Raw genomic sequence first — 21,921 nt, 5'->3', positions numbered from 1 at the left:
CCAAGTAGTAATTAAATCAAATTTTCTCAATGGTGCTCATTCAGAAAGAACACTACTGCCAGGAAGAGGGACGAGATTGACCTCATGACTCAAGGCCTTTCAGTCTACAGTGGTCCTTCTAGTTGCAGCTGGGTACTCTTCTTGGCAGCCAAACAGGATGTCACATGCTTGATATTTATGAAGACACTTTAACTAGTGAAAGTGACATCCAGGCTATTAACCTTCCACACCGAAGCATGGGCCATTAGAACAAGCACATGGGCTTCTTGCCTCCCTGCTGGCTGCTCCTGTGTAGGACAGAGTACAGCAGACCAGTAATACATTCTTGTTGAAGAAGTAATCCAGTAGTTTTACTTCACTGGTGATGTTTATGGTTTCTCAAAGGTTTTAATTGCACATAGACTAAGGAAAAGAAGATATTATAAAGAAGCTATTAGGTTTTTGTATAAAATGCTTTGCTAATACTTTAATAAGCAAGAAAGCTCTTGACTTGAAAGACATATGTTAATGAATTCACTTTTAGCAAGCATGCACTATACACGTGTATAAGCCATTCAATATTTTCAAATTTCAGAAATATACTATTATCTCTGTATTTGTTTGTTCTGAATTAGATGCTGTATAATTTTGTCACATTTAAGGTCTAGAAAAAAATGGCCCTTATACAATTTGACTAGCTCAGTTTTAAGAGCGATTTGCTTCCTTTCTGCCAATTACATTCCTAGAAGTAATCTTTCCAGTATTGATCTTTATCTGTTATTGTAAATTACTCTTAAAACTGGGGGTGGTCTGTGGCATTACTATGCAGCAAAGCAACCCTTTGGACCATTTTCCCAGAGCAATGCATATAGGGAATTCACATAGTAGTATTTACGGAGGATGTGCGGGCGCTGTTCCTGGTAATGAGAACCTCATTAACATACAGTCCTATCTCAAAGCAACCAAAGCCCCTCCCTTGAAACAGGCCTCCCTCACCTTTATGAGGACTGTTAAGATCTAGGAATAGCTTTTAAAGTCTGTATTTCTGAACACTGCTTCAGATAAGGGACCATAGCATTCTTTTGATGGATGCACAATGTAGGCTCTGATGATAGCCCAACCCTGCAAAGAACCCTTGCTCAAAACTGCTTTGCAGCATAAGGCTCCTGTGAAAGCCCTTCAGGTATCTGAAGATGAGCATCATATCTGCATACCACTGATGCTTCAAGCAAAGTGTTCTCGTTGGTCAATCTGTGACCTAAAATGTAAGGAATACACTGATGATATGGACTCTCAAGCTGAGGACTAGTTTTTCTTTCAGGGAACTGAACTCAGAGACCCATACATCCTAAGCACATACTCTATCATTGACCTATGCCCTCAGTCCAACTCTGTACTTTTATACAAATTTCTATATAGGTCAGCTTGGACTCAGTGATTTTTAAACCTAAGCACACAGTTTTATATTCAAGGAGTACTTTTGAAAGGTACTGTCTGTTGGACTGTGTTTTTATGCACAGTATATTCAAATGCTGATTTCTGTACCCAGAGACCTGGGTGCTGTTCATACTTCGGTATTGTCAGTATTATAAAGCATCTCCTGACTCAGCATACTGTAAAGCATTCATTGTTCTCCAGCATCTTCTGATTGGCTAAAATAAAACGTCTATAGCCTATAGCAAAAAGCAGAATAGTAAGGTGGAACTTTTGGTGGGGGAGACAGAGAGAATGGAACTTTGGTGGGGGCGGGGGGGGGGAGAAACTTTGGGAAGGAATTATATAAGGGAGATTTAGCCAGCTGGACAAGAAGGAAAAAGCAGGCCGGAAGGAAGGAGAGGTAACTGACAAACCATGTGGCAGAACTAAGATTAGGAGGAAACAGTGCCCAGCTATAAGGCCAAAAGCTTATTAATAAACACTGTCTCCCAAAGTTTGGAGCAGAGACTGAATGAATGGCTATTCAAAGCCTGCCCTACCTGGGGATCCAGCCCATATACATACAGCCACACCCAAACCTAGTGACTACTGGGGATGCCAAGAAGTGCATGCTGACAGGAGTCTGATATACCTGTCTCCTGAGAGGCTCTGCCAGAGCGTGACAAATACAGAGGTGAACGCTCGCAGCCAACAATTGAACTGAGAACTGGGTCCCCATTGGAAGAGTTAGAGAAAGAATTAAAGGAACTGAAGGGGTTGCAACCCCATAAGAACAGTACCAACCAACCAGAGCTCCCAGGGACTAAACCACCATCCAAAGAGTACACATGGACAGACCCATGGCTCCAGCTGCATATGTAGCAGAGGATGGCCTTCTTACAGAAGAAGGGGGGTGAGGGATAGGATAGGAGGTTTATGGACAGGAAACAGAGAAAGGGGATAACATTTGAAATTTAAATAACAAAATATCCAATAAAAAAAAAGGAAGTTCTTCAGGCTGAAAAGAAATAAGACCACACAAAAAAGAAAACCCATAGTCTCCATGCAAATATATTATGAATTTGTTTTTGCTGCATGTTTTATAAACTGTTAAGATTATTCTTATTTGAATCAAATATTCATTACATTATATTTTCTAGTCTGGTATTGTTTTCAATCTTAATGAGCAAGTCCTGTAAGCTTTTATGCATAGGTATAAATTACACCACAGTAAGTGAGAACTCTGCAACCTAGCCAAGCAAAGTCTCTCCCATGATGCTCTCTGGTTCAAACTTTATCTAGGAATGGAAAATGGGAAGAACTTGATTTATGTGTGGTCCTTCCAGCATTACTTACGAAGAGCGATGTGTGTTGCATCTTCTAGTGGATAACCTCGCTTTGCAGAATTGATGACACAGAAGCCAACGGAAGACATGGACTGCTCCCTGCAACCAGACAGGAAACCCAAAAGTTGTACTAAAACAATTCTCTACATACATAATCTGTAAGTAATCTCAAAACGCAAGTCTGAATCTCTCCTCCCCCACCAATAAATTACAATAGTTAAAACTGTATTCTTTGATAGTTATATTCTTGTAAAATTTAACCATACTCCGAGAGATACTATCTGGGTCCCTCAGAGTTTTCCACAGTGAGGGTGCACCTCTAACGGCATGTGGGGAGCAGGCCGTACTTTGCCAGCTGAAGCACGTTTCGGTAGCAGCTGTAGAGGGAACTCTCCGCTGCGGTGCGGTAGCGGCTCTTATACTTAGGCCCCACTGTGTGGATGATGAACCGAGCAGCTAGGTTGAAGCCTTTTGTCAATTTTGCTTCACCAGTTCGGCAACCTGGAAACAAAGGGGACACATAAAAGCCAGAAAATATTAGGAAAACACAAAGATGCAAAGCATAAAACAGTGCGTTAAGAACTGTGAGGAATGTTATTTAAAAACAGGACTGAGTACAAACATCTGCGTCTGTTCCTTGTGTTATTGAGGTGCTGGGATGGACAGCAGGTATAAGCACAATCTTATATTACAAAGTGGGAAAGACACTGAGCAGAGAATTCTTCAGGTCTTTGAAGGGAGAAAAGTCAGTGGTCTATGGGTAACTGGCTTAGGGGAGAAATCTAGCAGCCTCCAAAATGGGGTCAGCAGTATGGAGCTTTGCAAAGAAGGGTGGGGCCAGACTAAAACAAGTTGATTCCCTTAAATCCAGGGTCCAGAGCGTTCGTGTGTGCATACTGGGTATGTTTATGGTGTCTCTGCTTTGATTTCCTACTTACAGGACATACCAGCCTTAGAAGATCAACTGAGTTAAATGATGCAAAGTGCACGCACACAGCAGAGGCGGCTGCTACTGTTATTTCTGGGGAACAATCCAAAGACTCCTAACTACTTCTCAGACCATGCTGTGATGTAGGACTATAAAGAGATGGTTCGGATATACGGTCAACCAAAACCACAACAACCCCCTCACAGCAGCATGGCAAGGTTACACTTTCTTTACCACTGACGTAACAAAACCGAAGACTATTCCCTGGAGAAGTTGAACAAGAGTTTCTAGAATCCAGAATCCCACTCACAAGTACAAAGAGGGGCTTTGGTTAAGGCACTAAAGTGGTCAGGAAAATGCCTAGCTGCTGGCCACCATCAGCTAACATGCATATCCACGGCCAAAGGCAAAGGATGAGTTGGGTCTAATAATTAAAGCAATCCTCCCAACCCCCCAATAAAACCACAGGATGTCTGTTGTACTCCAGACCCACCAACCAATAGCCTTGCTGCTATGGAGTAATTGCGTCATGTCCTTCCCACTTCCTATGCTGAAACTTCACGGTGGCATGTGGTAGTGAGAGAGGAATAAGCTGAGAGGAATGAGACGAGATGGTGCTGGAATCCTCACAGACAGGATGAATGTCTTTCCAACACAATCTAGAGACTGCTTCTTCTTAAGTGAAGAGGCCCGGAAACCCTCAGAAGACCCTGATGTGCTGCCATCCTGATTCCCGACTTCCAGATCCCAGAACTGGGAGAATTAAATATCTATAGCCATGTCACCTGCACCCTGTCAGCAGCTTCAGTGCATTAAGCAGCAGTGACCCACAGCGGTGATCCCAGCAGTCAGGAGGATGAGTCCTGAGACGGGGGTCCAAGTTAAAGGACAGATTGGGCCATACAAAGCAAGTTCTAAACCAGAACAGGTTCCACATAAGACACCATCTTAAACAGGCGGGCTAATGAGTAAGAGCACAAAACACTTAAAGATCACCAGGACATGAGGAGGTAGACAAAACTAACTAATGTTCCTGATACACAACAGGCAGGATATGACCAGAAGTCTTGACAGGAACAGACATATGAGAGGATGCAGGACCTCTGAGTCAAGGCCAGAATGCTGTGTTAAAAAATATAGAAAGCACAGAAAAACAGCACTTATGCATATTGCTACAGACTACTGAAACCGTAAGAACAGGGAAGTTCAACAGGGGCTGAAACTACAGTTGAAGAATCATGCAGAGAACAAAAGAAATTAAGAGATAACAAAAAAAAAAAAAAGAAAAGAAAAGAAAAAGAAGGGACAAACCAAGAAAATATAGTGTGCAGTAAGATTTCTTCCAAGAAAGAAAAATGGAAGAAAAGCAAGAAACTTCCCAGAACTGAGCGCCTCGCGCCTCACTCCTCACTCCCTAGTGATTGTTGGGGATTGCTAAGGAAGAGGAACTGAGCAGCTAACAACCAGCTAGGGGTCAGTGACCTAAAAGCCTCAGGTGGACGGGGACACTCTGGACAAAGGTGAGTGACTGACAACACCCATGTGAGTCTCTGTGCCCTGACCCACAGGGCAGTGGACCAGGGTCTGGGGTCCACCTAGGAGAGAACAGGGGACAAGAGACACAAAGAATGGACAGCAAGTCAAGAGGTCTGACCAAGCTGACAATTTTTCTCAGGCGGAAGTATACTGGTAGAAGCAAGATGTGGGGAGGGGTTTGGTAACCACAAAAGAATGGGCCTGGCTCAATGACCAGGATATTGGCTGGGTAAATCAGCCAGCGGGGGCGAAGAGTAGGGTGGGCTGCTTAGTGACCTGACCACCGGTGTGACCTGACAACCAGATTTATTCTATCTATTGAATTCAAGCAGAACTGCAGGTGCAGGCTTAGGTATGGCTGCTCTGATGTAACAAAAGGCTGAAATAGGATTGCTTTTTAACATAAAGGCTGTTTCCACCATCTTGAGGCTGCTCCCAACATCTCTGAATGGAAACTCCACACACCAAACCTGCTGCTATCTACCACATTTAGACTGCAGGGGAACTCACTTCCTGATAGATGCTTCTATCTTCAAAGTCCCCCCATTTTCTTTATCCTATAAAACACCAAACCCCACACCACATGTGCACAGTCTCACTTAAGCGCAGAGACTGCGGACTCAATCTGTTCTGATTTAAAAACACTTTTGCTTCTGGAGATGCTGGACTTCTCTCAGACTGTTATCTAACAAGGACATGTGTGTGCATGGCTTTTTATCCTCCCAAGTCTTGGTACAGCTGTGGGTCTGTGTGCTTGGCTACTGACTGCAGTCAAGCTGCTGACAGGGTGCACCTACAAGCGGCTTCTAATTAGTGGAGATCTAGTTCTCTACTTCTGGGTTCTGAACTAGGGTGGCAAACAAAAACACAAACCACGCCAAGGCCGCTCACACACAATTTCAGCACATCAGAAATAAACATGCAATCGTATGCTTCCAGAGGCAAACTGCTAACACACAAATAATTCAAAATAAGGAACATGGTCAGCTTTCTAACTGGATGGCCTCGGATTGTATTACTTATTTGCTTTTATTCTATGTTTTGCCTGCATGTGGACCACGTGTATGTACGGCCCACTGAAGCTAGAGAAGAGGGAGGGGCCCGCTGGAACTGGAGTTACAGATGTCATGAGCCACTATGCCACTGCTGGAACCAAAACAGAGCCCTCTGCAAGTGCTCTTAACCACTGAACCATTTCTGAAGCCCTCAGACTGCTGCATTTACAGGGGGCACTGACATGGACTGGGGCGAGAAGTTTATTAGAAGAGCTACTAGCACCGTGAACAGACAGACAACAGCACAGCAAGTGCCCACACGGCAGAGTGGGAGTCCCTTCTTATGGGTCTATGAGGAAGGAAGTGGGTTTTAGTAGAAGCCGGGCTCTCAGATTCCTGAGCAAGTGGCAGGGAATAGGATGAGGAAGAGGTCACCAAGAACCGTAGGTGGGTCTCTGCTGTGTGTGTCCCCGAGTGAGTGACCTGGATGTTGGTCAGCTGGGGATTCAAACAATGTTCTCTATGGTGTGCCTGTCTGGGTGGCTAGGAAGGAGCTGTGGGGATTATAGTCTGAAAGTACAGACAATACAGCAATGCCTTCACACGATTAGAAAACAATTTCCAAACTAGAATGCTACCTCTAACCAAATTTCCAATTAGCATGAAAACAGCCTTAGTATGTTTGTCCCTGCCCTTCTACCCAGAAACTGGCAGGCAGGAGGTGTTGAAAACTCGGCATCTAATGCAGAAGACCAGGGACACCCCAGCAGGATGTGAACCCAGTGCCTGGACAGTAGGGACAACAGTTAGGAGAGAAGGGGAAGTTGAAAGTCCCAAGTGAGCCCTGCCAACAGAAAAACAGGTCAGAAGAAAAGCTAAAGGGTCCAACTTTCACTGAGAGGAGGTTTACACTTGTTTAAATGTCGAGGATGAACCAGTGACACATTTGGAAATGATTTCCATAAAATCAAGTCAACTAATAACTTCCTGGAGGGCAAAAATACAAAGAGAATGGGAATCTACTTGCTCACCATCTTGGACATTTATATAGTCACAATGCTAATAAAGACAGAATACTGACTTGATGTAAAGTGTGATGGTAGTTGAGGAAAGTGGAGAAGGGGGAAGAATGTGTGAGAGACTTCTACTCAATGGAATAGAGGGAAGTTTCATTTCCTCAGTAAGAAGTCAACAGAAAATGGGATTTCAGCACACTGCAAGGAAAGGAAGGTGAACCAAGTGTGGTACTGAGATGGTGGCGAGGACTTGCCCTAGAACACAAGAATGAGGTAGGTTCTTCATACAAAACCATATACATGGATCAGCAGAACCCTGTATGCACAGAACCATAACAGAGGGCCAGGAAAAGATCATTTGTCACCATTTGAGTGAATGCTACACTAACTCTTTATTTTGAAGAGTGGGGAAGTAGGTGACTTAAGCTGCTGTGACAAGACAACAGGACCATGGCAACTTACAGAGCAAGAGCTTGTTGGGGTTGACAGTTTCAGCGAGTAAGAGAGCATCAGGAGGGGGAGCATGGCAACAGGCAGGCAGACGCAGCACTGGAGCAGTACCTCAAAGTCTGTATCAGTTCCACAAGCAGGAGGCAGAGCTGACTCGGAATGGCCTGGGCTCTTGAAACCTCAGAGCCCATCTGCAGTGACAGACCTCCTTCAACAACAGGGCCGTATCTCTTAACCTTTCCCGAACAGTTTCCTCAAGTATAAAACTGTATGGAGTTGCTCTCATTCAAACCATCACCGTAAGGATTTAACTTTCCAATGGAAACTGCAACTCTGAGTAACCAGACAGGCCCAGTTAACTCCCCCCATGCAATGAAAGAAAACACCGTGGAGGAAGTGACAGGTAAACAGACAACTTCATAATCTTAAGGGAAGCATGGACCCACACCAGGATTACCAGTTTGGTCCTAAAATCACCAAACAGACCTGTGAAACACGTGACAGGGAACTGGAAACACCATACAGCTAATACTCCAGATGCAAAGGACGAACACTCAAACTCCATTCTAGGCAGCAACCTTTGTGTCAACTGTAGACCACTAGCAGGTCCGTGAGGACTCACATATCGTTTAATGTGGAAAAGCACTAGCACAGCGAGATCTGCGAAACATGTTAGCAAACTGAGTCCAGTGTAGACAGACACGGACTAGCTGGCACCATAAGGAAATCAAATAAAAGAGCCAGGATGGCCTGAAGATCAACTGAGTGAGTTCAGTCCACACCCCAGGGCTGTAAGAAACTGAGCAGAATAAACCAGACACAAATGACACAGAAACCAGAGCCATGTGAGCTCCTGACTGAATATGAGGCTTTGGTACAATAACCTCAAAAGACATGTCTGGTCACCTGGAAATGCTACCTGCAGTTTAGGGCTAGATGTGATGTCTGAAACCGAACAGCCAAACGCATCTTCTAAAGAAGATGCTATGTATACTACCGTCTTAGAAGCAGTATATATATAATTACTTTTCTTTCTAAGAATATGTATATACCTTCATAGTTCATATGGAATGAGCCCGAAGTGGTGATATTTGAATGGTGGGAATATTATGGCTTTAGTTATTGTAGCTTTCACACTATTTTTATATTGCTTCCAAAGTTAAAAATTGCTAGTTAAAAGAAACAAAATAGGGGTTGGGGATTTGGCTCAGTGGTAGAGCGCTTGCCTAGCAAGCGCAAGGCCCTGGGTTTGGTCCCCAGCTCTGAAAAAAAAGAAACGAAAAGAAAAGAAAAAGAAACAAAATATGTGTATTATTTTGCTTTTTAAAAATAGGTAACAGGCAAACACACAATTATTTTGTTGTAGAGATTTCTCACATTAGAGTTTTGAACGGAAAAAAAGCTGAGCCTGGCACCAGCATTTGGGAGACAGAGGCAGAATGCTAGCGTCTAGGGCTAGCCTTGGGTATATGAGACCCTGTTCCCCTGACCAAAAAGGAACAAATATCTTGTTCCTGGGCTGGCACCTCTCCTTTATTGTTCCTAAGAACTCTGGATGCTGGAAACCATGACCCAAAGTGCTGCTCCAATCCCACCTGTCATGTATTTGTCTCTTCTCATCCAAAGCCTGAAAGTCGAATGCTGTTATGAACATTTAAAACATCATCCTGAGGTGTTTTAAGGTTTGAAAAAGTAGTAAGATTATTTCTGGTCTTAGTTCTGTCTAGTGTGATGTCTGCCCTTTGCATGTCCTGTTAACGAGCACTGAGTATGTGGATTACCAAAGACAATTCAACAACAGATATTTCAACTCACTACTTTGCAATAATGAGGCAGAGGCTGCTGAATGCTGGGAGTAGAGTGCTAACCAGAAAACAGCAAGCGAAAACTGTAGTACCCACTTTCTCACCCCTGAAAGTTCACACTTCAGGACCGAGTCAGAGAACACACAACGACAGCCCATGATCCCAGCATCTCCTTACTGAGCATGTGCAGGCTCTGAACTGTTTTGTTAGCTCTGGATATGTGCTCTGGGTTGGAACAAGCAGCTCGTGAGCCCAGGTTAAGACAACTTACCCAACTTTTGTTTTTATGAAAATAACCAAGTTCAAAGTGAAAGTTGTACTCACTGAAGACAGGCTAAATGGCTACACAAACCCTGCATGACCCACCTTTAGTAAGCTCTATTTCTCAGAAAAAAAAATTTCTAGCTAAATTGCAACACAATTTCCTAGATTAGGAAGTCCAGAAACACAATAGGTATTACCATCATTGTCAAAGCATTCCTTCTCAAGGGTTTGGGAATAACTAGTGTTCCCTCCAAATTCTTTCTAGGCTAATTCTTTGAACTATCCAGTACTATGCCTTCTATAACACCTAACATGCTAATACTTTTTCTTTTAGATGTACCTCAGTTTATCACTCTCAAGGTAGCACTACAACTACAATAATAGCCTCATGGTCTCAACAAAGCAGTGGAAAAGTGTAAGCTTTGAAACTCAGTTAAAACCCTTGGGAGTTCTGTTTCTTGTTACTTAAACAACAATATTGTTATCCTCACTGGGCAGTTCCTGCCTACATGACGTTCATACTTCTCAGGGCAGCGTTCTCACTGTAACATCTATAACATCATAACATGATTAGGGCACAACTGAGAAGCATCACTCTGCAAGCTAAGAGCACATTCTATGGGACAAAGGACCTTTCTGAAGGAAAAGGAATCTGGGCACTGCAGACATCAGGAAGACTTGAGAGTGCACAGCTGAGAGAAAGGGCAACAGCAGACGCAAAGCACAGAGATGCCTTCAGAGAGCAAGTGGTGATCAGAGATCCTCTGGGTTCAAGTACTGAATTCTGAAGGCAAAAGTCAGTGTGGGATGAGACTGGAGAGACAGGAGTGAGGTCACTCAGGCACTGGAGACTAGCTATGGACTCTGAAGGATCACTAAATGGTTTGCAGTTGAGGAGCAAGAAGGAGGGGTTCACAGTTTACTATGCAAACACTGGCTACTGTGTGGAAAACAGGTTTTTTGAAGACTAATGTGAGGAGACCAGTTGGTGTGGAAGGAGAAAGCGAGGTAACAGAGAGAAATACAGCCACAGTAAACTAGGACCCGATGGCACTCTGTGGAAAGGATAATGAACAAGAACATCTTAACCCTAAGGATTTTGGAATAAAAAAATGGAATGAAGATATGCTATTCTGCTGATGGTAAATACTTCATATATGCAAGAAAGACCGTCAAACTGGCTTCCCTGGCCTGATCCTGTGTCTCATTCTAAATTTCATACAAGGCTACAATTTTAATATCTATCAATTTTTTGTCTATTATTGCTTATATTTCCAGTCAGTTCACTTGATATGTCTACATAGTTTTCTATCATAAATTTGGAAAGTCATAACTTGTAATCATTTACTAGGTAACAAAACTGTGACAAGTTGACAGTGCCGACCTTCAGCAGTCTCTTCAGGTCAGCACTGGCCCTGCAAACAGGACACATGGGAGCTAACTAGTCATTCTAGTGGCAATAGAACTTAACCACCACTATGGCACCTGATGTCTCCCATTATAGCACCTAATGTTCCCTACCTACTATGCCACTGGACATCCCCCACTATGGTACCCATGTCCTCCATGGCATATGTGAGCTGTGCTTTAATTTATTGGCACTGCTTGCTACAACAGAACTTGATGTCTACTATACCAATTGGCTTGTATGATACTGATTTTTTCATCCAAAATATTTATTAAATTTTTGCTATGCACCAAGAGCTGAGGTTGGAACTTCCATTATCATGATGACTTAAGAGATGAGAAGATTCAAGCTGAGCAGTGAGTGATGACCCAGTGTCTAGTCGCATGTTCAGTACAGGGCAGTTATACTATAAACCCCAGCTAAGAACTAATAACTCCCAGCCTGTTAAATCCTCTTTTTTTTTTAAGGTAAATATTAAATTTCATAGAGATACATTTTGTGTAAAACCATTTGCTTTCCCACTCTGTATTATTTTCAAGTCTCACTCTATGACATATAAATATGCACATGCATGCTTACCCCAGAAGGGCTTTTCCAGACTGGCTTCTTTGTTACCTTTACAAAGAACTTCTAGTGTTTTCTTCAAGAGCCTTTCTGATTTCTATACATTATTATGGCATCTTACACAGTTTGATTAAAGGCTGTTTCAGCCTCCTCAGTACTCCTCCAGATCCCAATGGTCTTTGCTTACCCACTAGCTCTTCAGTTTGCCAGCCTACAGGCAGCCCCACCCATAATGGCCTGGGGCCTCCTCTATCAATCACTAAGAAAATGCCAGCTAGCCTGGCCATATTGATAACTTGTCCTCCTAGTAAAATCTTAAGGGATTTTATACACTGTGGGAGTTACAAAAGTTTCAACAACAGAAAAATCAGCTTTCCACAGTCTTTTCCATGAACACCCAATACACGTCTTCACAGTGGAGGACATCCAAGTGTTCCCTAAGCAATAACAGGCATAAGAGTGTTCACTCACCTTTAAGTTTCTGTAAGTCCTCCTTCAAATCTGGCCCTGCAAGCATGAAGATGCTCTCTGACACAGGATTCTTATCTGTGAGGCTTTCATTACTGGTATTCACAATGGCTGTACAGTTCAGTAATGCCACATCTCCTTTCCTGATGGACCAACAGATAAAAAGTGACTGTGAGACAGATGAGAGCGATAACTGGCCTAGTTTCTAATTTCTCCAAAACCTTCCATCTCTGCAATATCAAGTTCACAATAACAGAAAAGTCGAAACAGAAAAAAAAAAAAAGTCCAACTTGAGTTAATCGGCCATTTTAGAACTTTACAGTAACTGCAGAACCTGCAGAACCGTCCCGGTGCACTTTGCACCTTGCCATATTTCCTTCATTATAGCAGAAGGCTTACACAGCTGAGAGTAATTGATTTAAGAGTTTGGAATTAGCATCAGTCATAATAGAACAAAGAATATAAACAACCTGACTGCCCATGAAGCAGGGAGCACATATGCATGCTCTTAGTGTGCACACATTAAGTCATCAAAAGAAAAGTACTACCTTGTACTACACTGAAAACATTAGTCCAAAAGTCTCAACACATTGTACTGTAGGAATTTCAAATATACAAAAATGCCCCAAACAGGGGAACCAACAAGATTAGTCCTGAAGATGAGGGGACTATCACTGTCTTACTGTGGAGAGGGCTTCACGGATACACACACGGAGAGCAGCGACATTCAGGTGTACATTTTAAATCTGTACAGTTTACTCTGCATGTTAGTTATGTCTCAAAGTTTACTGTAAAAGCAATGTTTCAATAATGCTAGGAATTCAATAAAAAGGGCTTTAAAGAAAAATTATGAGAATTTACATGCAATAAGGTATAATGAAAAAGTTACCAAAGAACCACTTTTCCATTAATGTCCCGATTATAAAGAAAAGGTGATCTATTGCTGTCTTCCTGGAATGCCTCAGCTGTGCTGTCAGAGGAGTTTACTTCATCTTCATATGAGTCACCCCAGCTTACTAGGGTGTCCACATCCACAAACTGGGAAGGTGCACCCAAGGGATCCATGGAATGAGAACTTCAGCTTGTGGCCCAAGCTCTTCGGCAATTCAACAATCCCTGGAGATTTTAGCTTAAAAGAGAATAAGGGGTCATTTTAAAACAAAAGCACAAGTGCTGAGCACAGTATTACTTTAACTACCGCACCAACACAGCAGACTCTGCTGTGGAACAGAATGAGTCAAGAGTTCGCTGTGTCCACAGTCCTTGCGATGACCTATTACAACAAAGATAACAAAAACTCCTTAAAAATTATGCAAGCATAAACTCTTTTCAAGGAACTGCATCCTTCTGTGATCAGAATCATCACAAATCCTAGCAGTTCCACTTTGCTGAAAGGCCTACTCATTCAACTCTTTGAGCATTCCTTTATTGGAAAATAAATAAAATTCTAGATGCTATACTATGAGCTACAAATGATAAATAACATCTATAACTTGCATAATTCCATTTGATAACATCCAGAGCATGTCAAATCCAGAGGTCAATGCTAGCAGCAAACCACCGAACTGAGAACAGGACCCCCTTGGGGGGAATTAGAGGAAGGATTGAAAGAGTTGAAGGCACTTGCAACCCCATAAGAACAACAATGCCAACCAACCAGAGCTTCCAGGGACTAAACCACTACCCAAAGACTGACTATACATGGGCTGACCCAGGGCTCCAACTGCACAGGTAGCAGAGAATAGTCTTGTTTGGGCACCAGTGGAAGGGGAAGCCCTTGGTCCTGCCAGGAGAATGTCAGAGGGGAGGGCGGTAAGGTGGGTGGATGGGGGGGGGGCACCTGTATGGGGGAGCAGGAGGGGATGGGGGCTTATGACAGAAAACCGGGAAAGGAAGTAACATTTGAAATGTAAATAAAGAAATATATCTAATAAAAAATAAAATTTCAAAAAGAGTAAAAAAAATTTAAAAAAATGAAAAGATATGTGGATATGTTAGTCTGACTGAGACAGGGGTCATTACACTTAAGTAGTAAGAGATAATAAAGGTTTCAACTAATAATCAAAGAAGATAAGGCTTGGATTTCAGAGGCGACATATGAGGGCTAGAGAGATGGCCCAGCAATTATGAGTATACACTGCTCTTGCAGAAGATCTGATTTGGTTCTCACCACCCATGTTGAGAGGCTCACAACCACTTACAACTCTGGCTCTAGGATATATGATGCCCTCTTCTGGCCTCTGAAGGCACCCGCATCCATATGCACCAACCACACACAGACATGCACATATACACTTAATTAAAAATAAAGTTACATCGTTTTTTAAGAGGAAACATGCAGAGGAACAATGGGCAGGATCTGACATACATAGGATAAGGTATGAGACTGCATGTGCTAGACAGCTGGTTGTACAGAAGTTGGAAGAGTTGGCCCTAGGCCATGGACAACTCTGCCAGAAGAAAGGATGCTCAACTTACCCCTGAATCCTAAGTTGTAGCCTCGTTCATCCCCTTAACTTTGTGAGCACTGAGTGTGTTAGGTACTATTCTAAGGCCTAGCGACTCTGGTAGCACAGCACGTCTACCTTCCGGAGCTCATGTGTCTGCAGAGAAGAAAGGTGACGATAACAGCGTAATGAGAGCGCTTTCCAGAGAACAAGTGACACGTGAGGAGCAAGCTGAGAACGCAAGAAAGGAGAGAAGCAGCTAGGGCAAGGACCAAAGGGCCAGGAGGAGTGAGCTGCAGTCCAGGGGGAGATAGGAAGCCATCTAGGTAATGATTTAGATAATGAGGTTGGTGACCAGCAAGGTCAGATGATGCCGTTGTAAAACTAAGAACTAAAATCCTTAGCTCCTGCCCTGAGTATGAGGAATGCAAATACAGTGCCTGAAATGATGACTCTGGCTAGGGAAAGCAAGAAGGGCGAGCATGGCAGTAGAAGATACAAGAAGACCCTAGGAGAGATAGTTGGCCATGAGAAATGTCAGATCTGGGGTATAACAGATAGAACCTAAGAATTTGTCACAGGAATACAGAGGGCAAGGTGCACACAAGTGAGACAATGCCTAGATTGTTTCCTTGAGCAACCAAGTTGGTTAGTAATGCTATTTATAGAGAAAAGTATTGGAGTAAGCTGCAGGCGGAAGGAAAAGCAAGGGATGTTCCCCTTCCACACGTCCTTTCGAATGTGCTGAGTTTACATAGCCATGAGTTCATTGTCTAACTGACAATTGGATGCTTGAGGCCAGAGCTCAGAGCAGAGGTTCAGCATAGAGCCAGAAGTCTCAGCATGAGCAGTGTAGAAAACTACAGGGACTAGACTGAGTCCCGCAGCAAAATGTACACTGAGACATGAGAAGGCTGTATGACAGGAAGGAGGCTCAGCAAAGACGGTAATGGAAGGCAACAGAGGTGGGTGTTCATGGAGCGCTTCAGAAAGAGCAGCCAGAGCAGAATGCTCCCAAAGGACCAAGACCATGTGAGTTCAGGAAGTGAGTATGCAGATGAAGAGGGGAGGAACTCGATCTGGGAACTAATTTTAAAAAGGTTTTTGACACGAGACTAAAGTTTGTTGTTACACTAGGGAGAACATTCTTGCCCTTCCAAAACTAATTTATTCATGTTTCTCAGCAAAAGGCATAGATACTAACTAGAGGCACAGATCTATCAGAATATGCAAATTCTTCTACATATATTATTGGATGATAGGTACAGTCATTCAGCTAGTGGTTAAAAAAGATCTTATAGATTACACTAAGATAATTTGTATTAGTGTATAACATTTATACTGAATACTTCTTTAAGATTAGTTTTTCTATCAGTCGGCCTTTGAACCTAGAGGCAAACACATGCCACGTGCTTACAAATACTCTGACTTCTCCAGGCAAAACTGAACATGGGACAAATGCCACCAACTCAAGGTAATGACTGCAGAAATTCCTGACAGCCAAGTAAATGATTGCTTCTTTAAAACTAAATCCTCTTTCTGACTCTAACACCTGCTTCTAGAACATTTGAAAATCAACAAAAAGTTAAATGGTCAAGAAAAGAATCTCAAGGCTGCGGGAGTTCCTCTCCTACTGTGTGCATACCTCTGAACCCAGTCAGGTGACTGTCCACACAGTGCAAGAGTGGAGTGTGGCACAATGCAGGTCATGAGTCTCTGTGTTGAGACCTAAGTTCAGATCCCCGAGTCAACATCTGTGAGCTGTGATGCTTGAGGCAGAACGGAGGTAATTAACTCACAGGCTTATCATGAAGATGAATGCAATAGTCTGTGCCAAAACTACACAGCAGAGCAGCGACCAAAGCAGGCACGATGAATCACCCTTCCAGCGTTCCTCAGCCCATGTAACCACTGCTGGGGCGGACTTATACTTCCATGTGCAGCAAAGACTCAGATCACCAGGCAGGCTAAACGCTGAGGGCTGAGCTGCTTACAGTCCCACAGATCTTAATGTCATGACTTCCCTTGTCATGTCCTGTTAATCCCTAAATAACCCAACATCTGCTCCTATGCCGCTAGGGGAAGGAAATCACACAGTAAGCAATCTTCACTATGCCAAAGTGAGTGTGCACGTTCCTACATTAGCTGGACCCTCCATCAACACGACTGTCTAAGTGACTCTGACCAGCACTTGCCACAGAGAAGCTTTACAATGTCCTTCAATGATATTCACCTTCTGGCATTCACGCTGTGCAGTTTCCTCCTGCGATATTCAGGGCTAACCTATGTAACCAAGAGGACAAAACAAAATGATGGTGTGACTTCTTCCTAAGGGAGTTAGAAAAGACACTATGACTGAATCATCAATCTCTCCCTCTCCCTCTCCCTCTCCCTCTCCCTCTCCCTCTCCCTCTCCCTCTCCCTCTCCCTCTCTCTCTCTCTCTCTCTCTCTCTCTCTGTGTGTGTGTGTGTGTGTGTGTGTGTGTGTGACTGTGCTCTGAAGGCATTAGCCTCCAGTCGGAGGACAGTGAGGGCCTCTGCCAAAAGCTAGCACCATGCACAGGCTTTGAAATAAACCACTGTAGAAGTGTGGGTCCTCTGGCCTTAGCTGGCCTTAAAACTGCTTCAGTTACAGCTGTTCTTCCCATTACAGCCTCATGAGAGACACTGAATCAGAACCAAGGCACAATGTAATAATGTCACGTTTGAATTTCTGAACCGCAGAATCTGTGAGAAAATAAATGCTTCTTGGGCTATTATGTTCCAGGTCTTCGTTAGTTTGTTCGTTCATTCATTCAAGAATGTTAGCTATTGAATGTCTAGAGAAGAGACAAAGCCATAAAAACCACACAAACATAAAACCCCAGAAATAGTGTGATAAATGTACTATGACAAATGGGAGGGGCGGTTAATTTAGACCATTAGAATAGAGATTGTCCCCTTCAGAAAGTGGCAGTAAGACCAACACAGTAGGGGAATTTTACACATTCTGAGAGCTACATAGAGTTTAGGGCATTAAAGGATTCCCAGTGAATGTGACGGGGACAGAGGGCATGGTACCAATATGCTCTCATCTTTACAACACTCTCATACAGTAAGTACCAGGGCTCTTGTTTCAAACTCAAGAGGTGCAATAGCAGCCCAAGGACATATGCACCCTGTGACCACACCCAAGGCATGCTGGTCCTGAGGCCTATGCCATTCCCTCTGCTTTCTCTTCCTGCTGCTCACACCAATTTCTCTCTAGTTCCAAATCCATCTTTAGGTACACTTTCCCGACTTCTGACTTATCTCAGGGTATGTGCTGCATGCGTAAGTCAGCCAAATGGTCTTAATTCAAGCACTTTATCATCTGTCCTTTACAAGAATAACTTCAGTTCTCCCTGAACATCTCCTCTTTTCTCCCCCTCGGTCCTCCCATTTTTGAAAACTCTTTCCTCCCTCACTTCTTCTTCAGACCAATAGAAACTTCTCCCCAGTTTGTTGTTTTTTGTTTTCATACTGGGGTTCAACCTAGGCCTCAGGCTGGGCAGATGGGCAGACACTGTCATATGATATCCAGCCCTCCTTTTACTCTTATTTTGAGATGGGCATCTTAAACTGCCTGGCCTTACCTCACTCACTCTAACTCAGGTAGGCCTTGAAACCAGATTCTCCTGCCTCCACCTTCTCACCGAGTAGCTGGAATGCCAGGCTAGTGCCCCTGGGCCTGGCTCGCCATGGCACTTTGTGTGAGCGTGTGTGCTGTCTGTGTGCATGGGTGTGTGTAAGCGTGTGAATGGAGGTTAGAAGTCAACAGTAGCCACCTTCTTTAGTTGCTTGTTCAGCTTATTGTTTGAGACAGAGTCTCTCTCCCTGAGCCTGGAGCTCAGTGATTCAGCCAAAAAAAAAAAAAAAAAAAAAAAAAAAAAAAAAAAAAACCTCAAGGATTCCATCTCTTGTGTCCTCCTTCCAGAGCTGAGATAACAGGTGGTCACCAAAGCATCTAGCTTCTTACATGGGTGCTCAGGAGCTCAGCTCAGTCCTCCCATGAGTGCCAGTCTGTAAGAGAGAGACACTGCTCTAGGCTCCACCTTGCTTTTGAGTGTCTGTTGCAGAGTTCTGCTTCCTCTTCCATTTACTCAACCTCTTGCAACTTTCCTTCAATTTCAAGGTCTACAGGAACTCCAGTTGGTCATTTTCTCCTTGAGATTCTACTTTTGTCTTTGATGACCTTGTATTCCAGTAGCTCTCCTAGACGTCTGAATCATCTCCAGTCAGTACAGTTCACTGGCTCTCTCCAGCAACTGAAGAAGTCATTACGAGTGCTAAATGAGTGCTAACTAATGCTGACAGCTGACTGTGGGGAAAGGGAAGGACATTTTCTAGAAAGGGCCCTAAAAGTTAATTAAGGTTGAATTCTTTTGCAGCTCCACCCTTACCTCCACAGAGAAACTGATTTTTCTCATTAAAATGAGATTTACCTCCCACCTGCTCCCAGCATAAACTTATGGCCACACCTGTGTGTCCTCCCAGCCCTGCACACAAGAAAGTGGAGCACCAAACGCAAAGCTGGCAGAAACCTAAATGCCACTGTTTCACCCCACAGAATGTGTGCGTGAGAACTCATTCATGCAGAGATATGCATATATCTGAAAGGATTTCCAGATCTAGGGATGGACTGAAAACAAGAAGGGGTCAAGGCATGATGGGAGGGGGGGGCAGATGACTACAGTAATCTATTGAATAACATGAAACCAAAAACACTTCTCACTGGAAAACTTCGAACAAGCTTGCAAACAGACACTGTAGTTTAGTAAAACAGGCTCCTGAGACATAGTTTCGTATCAGAGTTGTCATATTCCAGACTAGATCAGATCTATGCATTAAGCCAAACACTTTCTTTCCATGTTAGTTTAAGAGAAAGGACCGCCAAACAAAAAGAAGCTACCAAATATTCTTTATAATTCAGAGTACTTTGTAGCTTGTTTCCCGCTACATCCTGCCTTCATTAGCTTTTAAAAAAAATCTAAACTGTGATTTGTTTGAAAAGTTGAACTGCCCAGACAGACTAGATTTTACTATTCAAGACTGGGCAGCATCAGACAGAACACTTTGTCTCAGTCACTGTCTTAAAACCTGATTTTCAAACAGGTAAAAAAAGAATGGTATCAAGTTGGGTGTGGTGGCACAAGCCTTTAATCCCAGCACTGGGAGCAGAGGCAGAGGCTGAGGCAGGTGGAGTGCTGTGTTGGAAGCCAGTCTAGCTTATACAGGTAGTTCTAGGACAGCCTAGGTCTCTCTACATAGAGAGATCTTATCTCAACAAACAAAATGAATGATGTCGCCTTAAAAAGGGAAAGTGAGAATGACCTAAGAGGACAAGATGACTGTCAAGTGCTTATACAGATGAGACAAGTCTGGAAAGTACATAGAGTTGGACCATGCATCTGACCTCTAATAATAAAGCAGCGTATTTGTTGCTTTTGGTTAATAACAGGTCTACTATTCTTTATGGCTCTGTATTTCAATAGTTAAACACCCAGGATATATAAGGGTGAAAACACCTACCATATTCACCAATCATACTAAAGCTATTTAACTAGAGTTATTTTATGCAAACGGAAAGAAAGCTGCTCAGATGAAAACACGTTAGTGCCCAAATATATCAGTAACAAATGCATTACAACAAGAAAGACCTCTAACCTTCATCAATGGTCCCAGGTAAATTGCATGTCATCATTCAAAAACATACAAAACATATGCTTTACTGGTGAATTAGCAGTGTAACCCACGGATTAAACACGCCAGAGCATGCTTCAGTTGCAAGTCTTCATACAGTGTGAAATTTGAAACTTAAGGTAATAATGTTGTTCTTCAAGTGCTAGAAAATGTATCTTAAAGTACTGGATAAGAAAATGTGTGAGATTAAGGTGTGTTATTACAGTGTGGAGGGCCAGGCAATGCCTTTAATCCCTGTGCTGTGTAGGCAGAGGGAGATGGATCTCTGTGAGTTCAAGGACAACATGGTCTACAGAGAGCTCCAGAACAGGGACTTTGTTTGAGTGTAAGGAGGGGGTGGGAGGGTGGGGGAGTCGGGGATGCGCTATCGGCTATCTTAGCACTCTGTATCTAGACCAGGCTGGCTTTCCAGTGCTGGTATTAAAGTCATGGACCAAACCTGGCTTTGATCCCATGATCAAAGATGACAACATCAATTGCCAACTAAAGGTTGGGTAGGCTTGAAGCTATTTTTCCACCAAAGCACACATTTTGCACCTCTAACAAGGTAATGCCCAGCATCTACAGGAGGTAGGAACCGTATACACCTATTCAAATGCTCCTCCCCTGCTTGTAAGAAATCTCTCGTCTAGATTTCTTGCCTTCTAATTCATCCAACCCAATACAAATGATTCTTTTCTCAAAACAAATTTCTTAAATACAGAAGATGAGACGAACATGTTTTAAAACATGAAGAAAACATACCCGGTAAATAATACTTAAAAATTTAAAGGAAGACTACACTTGTCTACCTGTCTAATTTCTAGGTTGGCTACGAAGGTCTTGTTCAATAAGCCACGGCAGGGATCACCTCTTTTGTATAGTGATATAGATAGCTACAGGCATCAGAGCTCGTTTCTAAAACTTCTAGACCAGCCCAAGGATGGAAGAGGGCAGAACTGAGATAGAAGAAAAGCTAATTTCCTCTTGTTAACAGAGCGGCTCAGACTCAGTCTACAATTAAGGACTGGCAAGCCCAGGGTCACTTCCCCCTCAAGTGGCCTGAGAAAGGAAACACAAAGCCAGGTCAATGTCACTCCATGGACTGCAGGGTCTCTGGACAACTCAGCATCCTGAGCTCAGCCTCCGACCACAGCGAACCCAATTTATAGGACCGACTGGACTAGACTTGAGCTGCCACCCTCTGGGCTGCTCGCCGCACCGTGTCCCAGCAAATCCCGGGACCTGCGTCCCTACAGCTTAGCGACCCAACCTGCCCGGAGTGCGAATCCCAAAGCCTGGGAGGACCAGCCAGCCAGATCCCTCCCAGCGCCGCACCCGGCTGTGCTACCCTCCCCTCCCGGCTTCGCCCTCCTCTCACAGCGCTCAGGCGGGCCCATTCGGGCGGCGGCCCGCAGCTCAGATCCGTAGCAGAAGTCGGGAGGGTGACATCTGACACTTTGATTGCCAAAGGCGGAGGCTGAAGCGAGCCGGTCTCCAGAGGACAGGGTGACTGGCGACAGCGTTCTGACAGCAAAGGTACCCGCTTCCTCTCCACCACGCCACCCAATCACAGAGCTCCGTCGTCATTTCCGCCTA

The 21,921-nt window shown here is 43.7% G+C and overlaps 1 protein-coding gene across 3 annotated transcripts in view; it reads right to left on the bottom strand.

Moving 5' to 3' along the window:
* Gdap2 (ganglioside-induced differentiation-associated-protein 2) overlaps nt 1–21,900 on the bottom strand; it is a 58,971-nt gene extending 37,071 nt beyond the window's left edge. The window contains exons 1-6 of one of the 3 annotated variants that reach the window (XM_006233032.5): nt 21,704–21,899; nt 16,856–16,905; nt 13,065–13,304; nt 12,179–12,318; nt 3,089–3,242; nt 2,752–2,840 (exon numbers count right to left, since the gene is read on the bottom strand). In XM_006233032.5, the coding sequence (XP_006233094.1) occupies nt 2,752–2,840; nt 3,089–3,242; nt 12,179–12,318; nt 13,065–13,240 (559 nt within the window). In that variant the 5' untranslated portion in view covers nt 13,241–13,304; nt 16,856–16,905; nt 21,704–21,899. Of the gene's footprint in view, nt 1–2,751; nt 2,841–3,088; nt 3,243–12,178; nt 12,319–13,064; nt 13,305–16,855; nt 16,906–21,703 lie in introns of all 3 variants that reach the window. The other 2 variants (XM_063282173.1, NM_001013201.1) reach the window with 2 other exon arrangements.
* Between the last annotated feature and the right edge of the window lie 21 nt (nt 21,901–21,921).

This window comes from Rattus norvegicus, chromosome 2 (assembly GCF_036323735.1).
Source record: "Rattus norvegicus strain BN/NHsdMcwi chromosome 2, GRCr8, whole genome shotgun sequence".
Lineage (NCBI taxonomy): Eukaryota > Metazoa > Chordata > Mammalia > Rodentia > Muridae > Rattus > Rattus norvegicus.
Note: the sequence above shows the minus strand (reverse complement) of the source record. Positions and strands in the feature narration are given on the sequence as shown.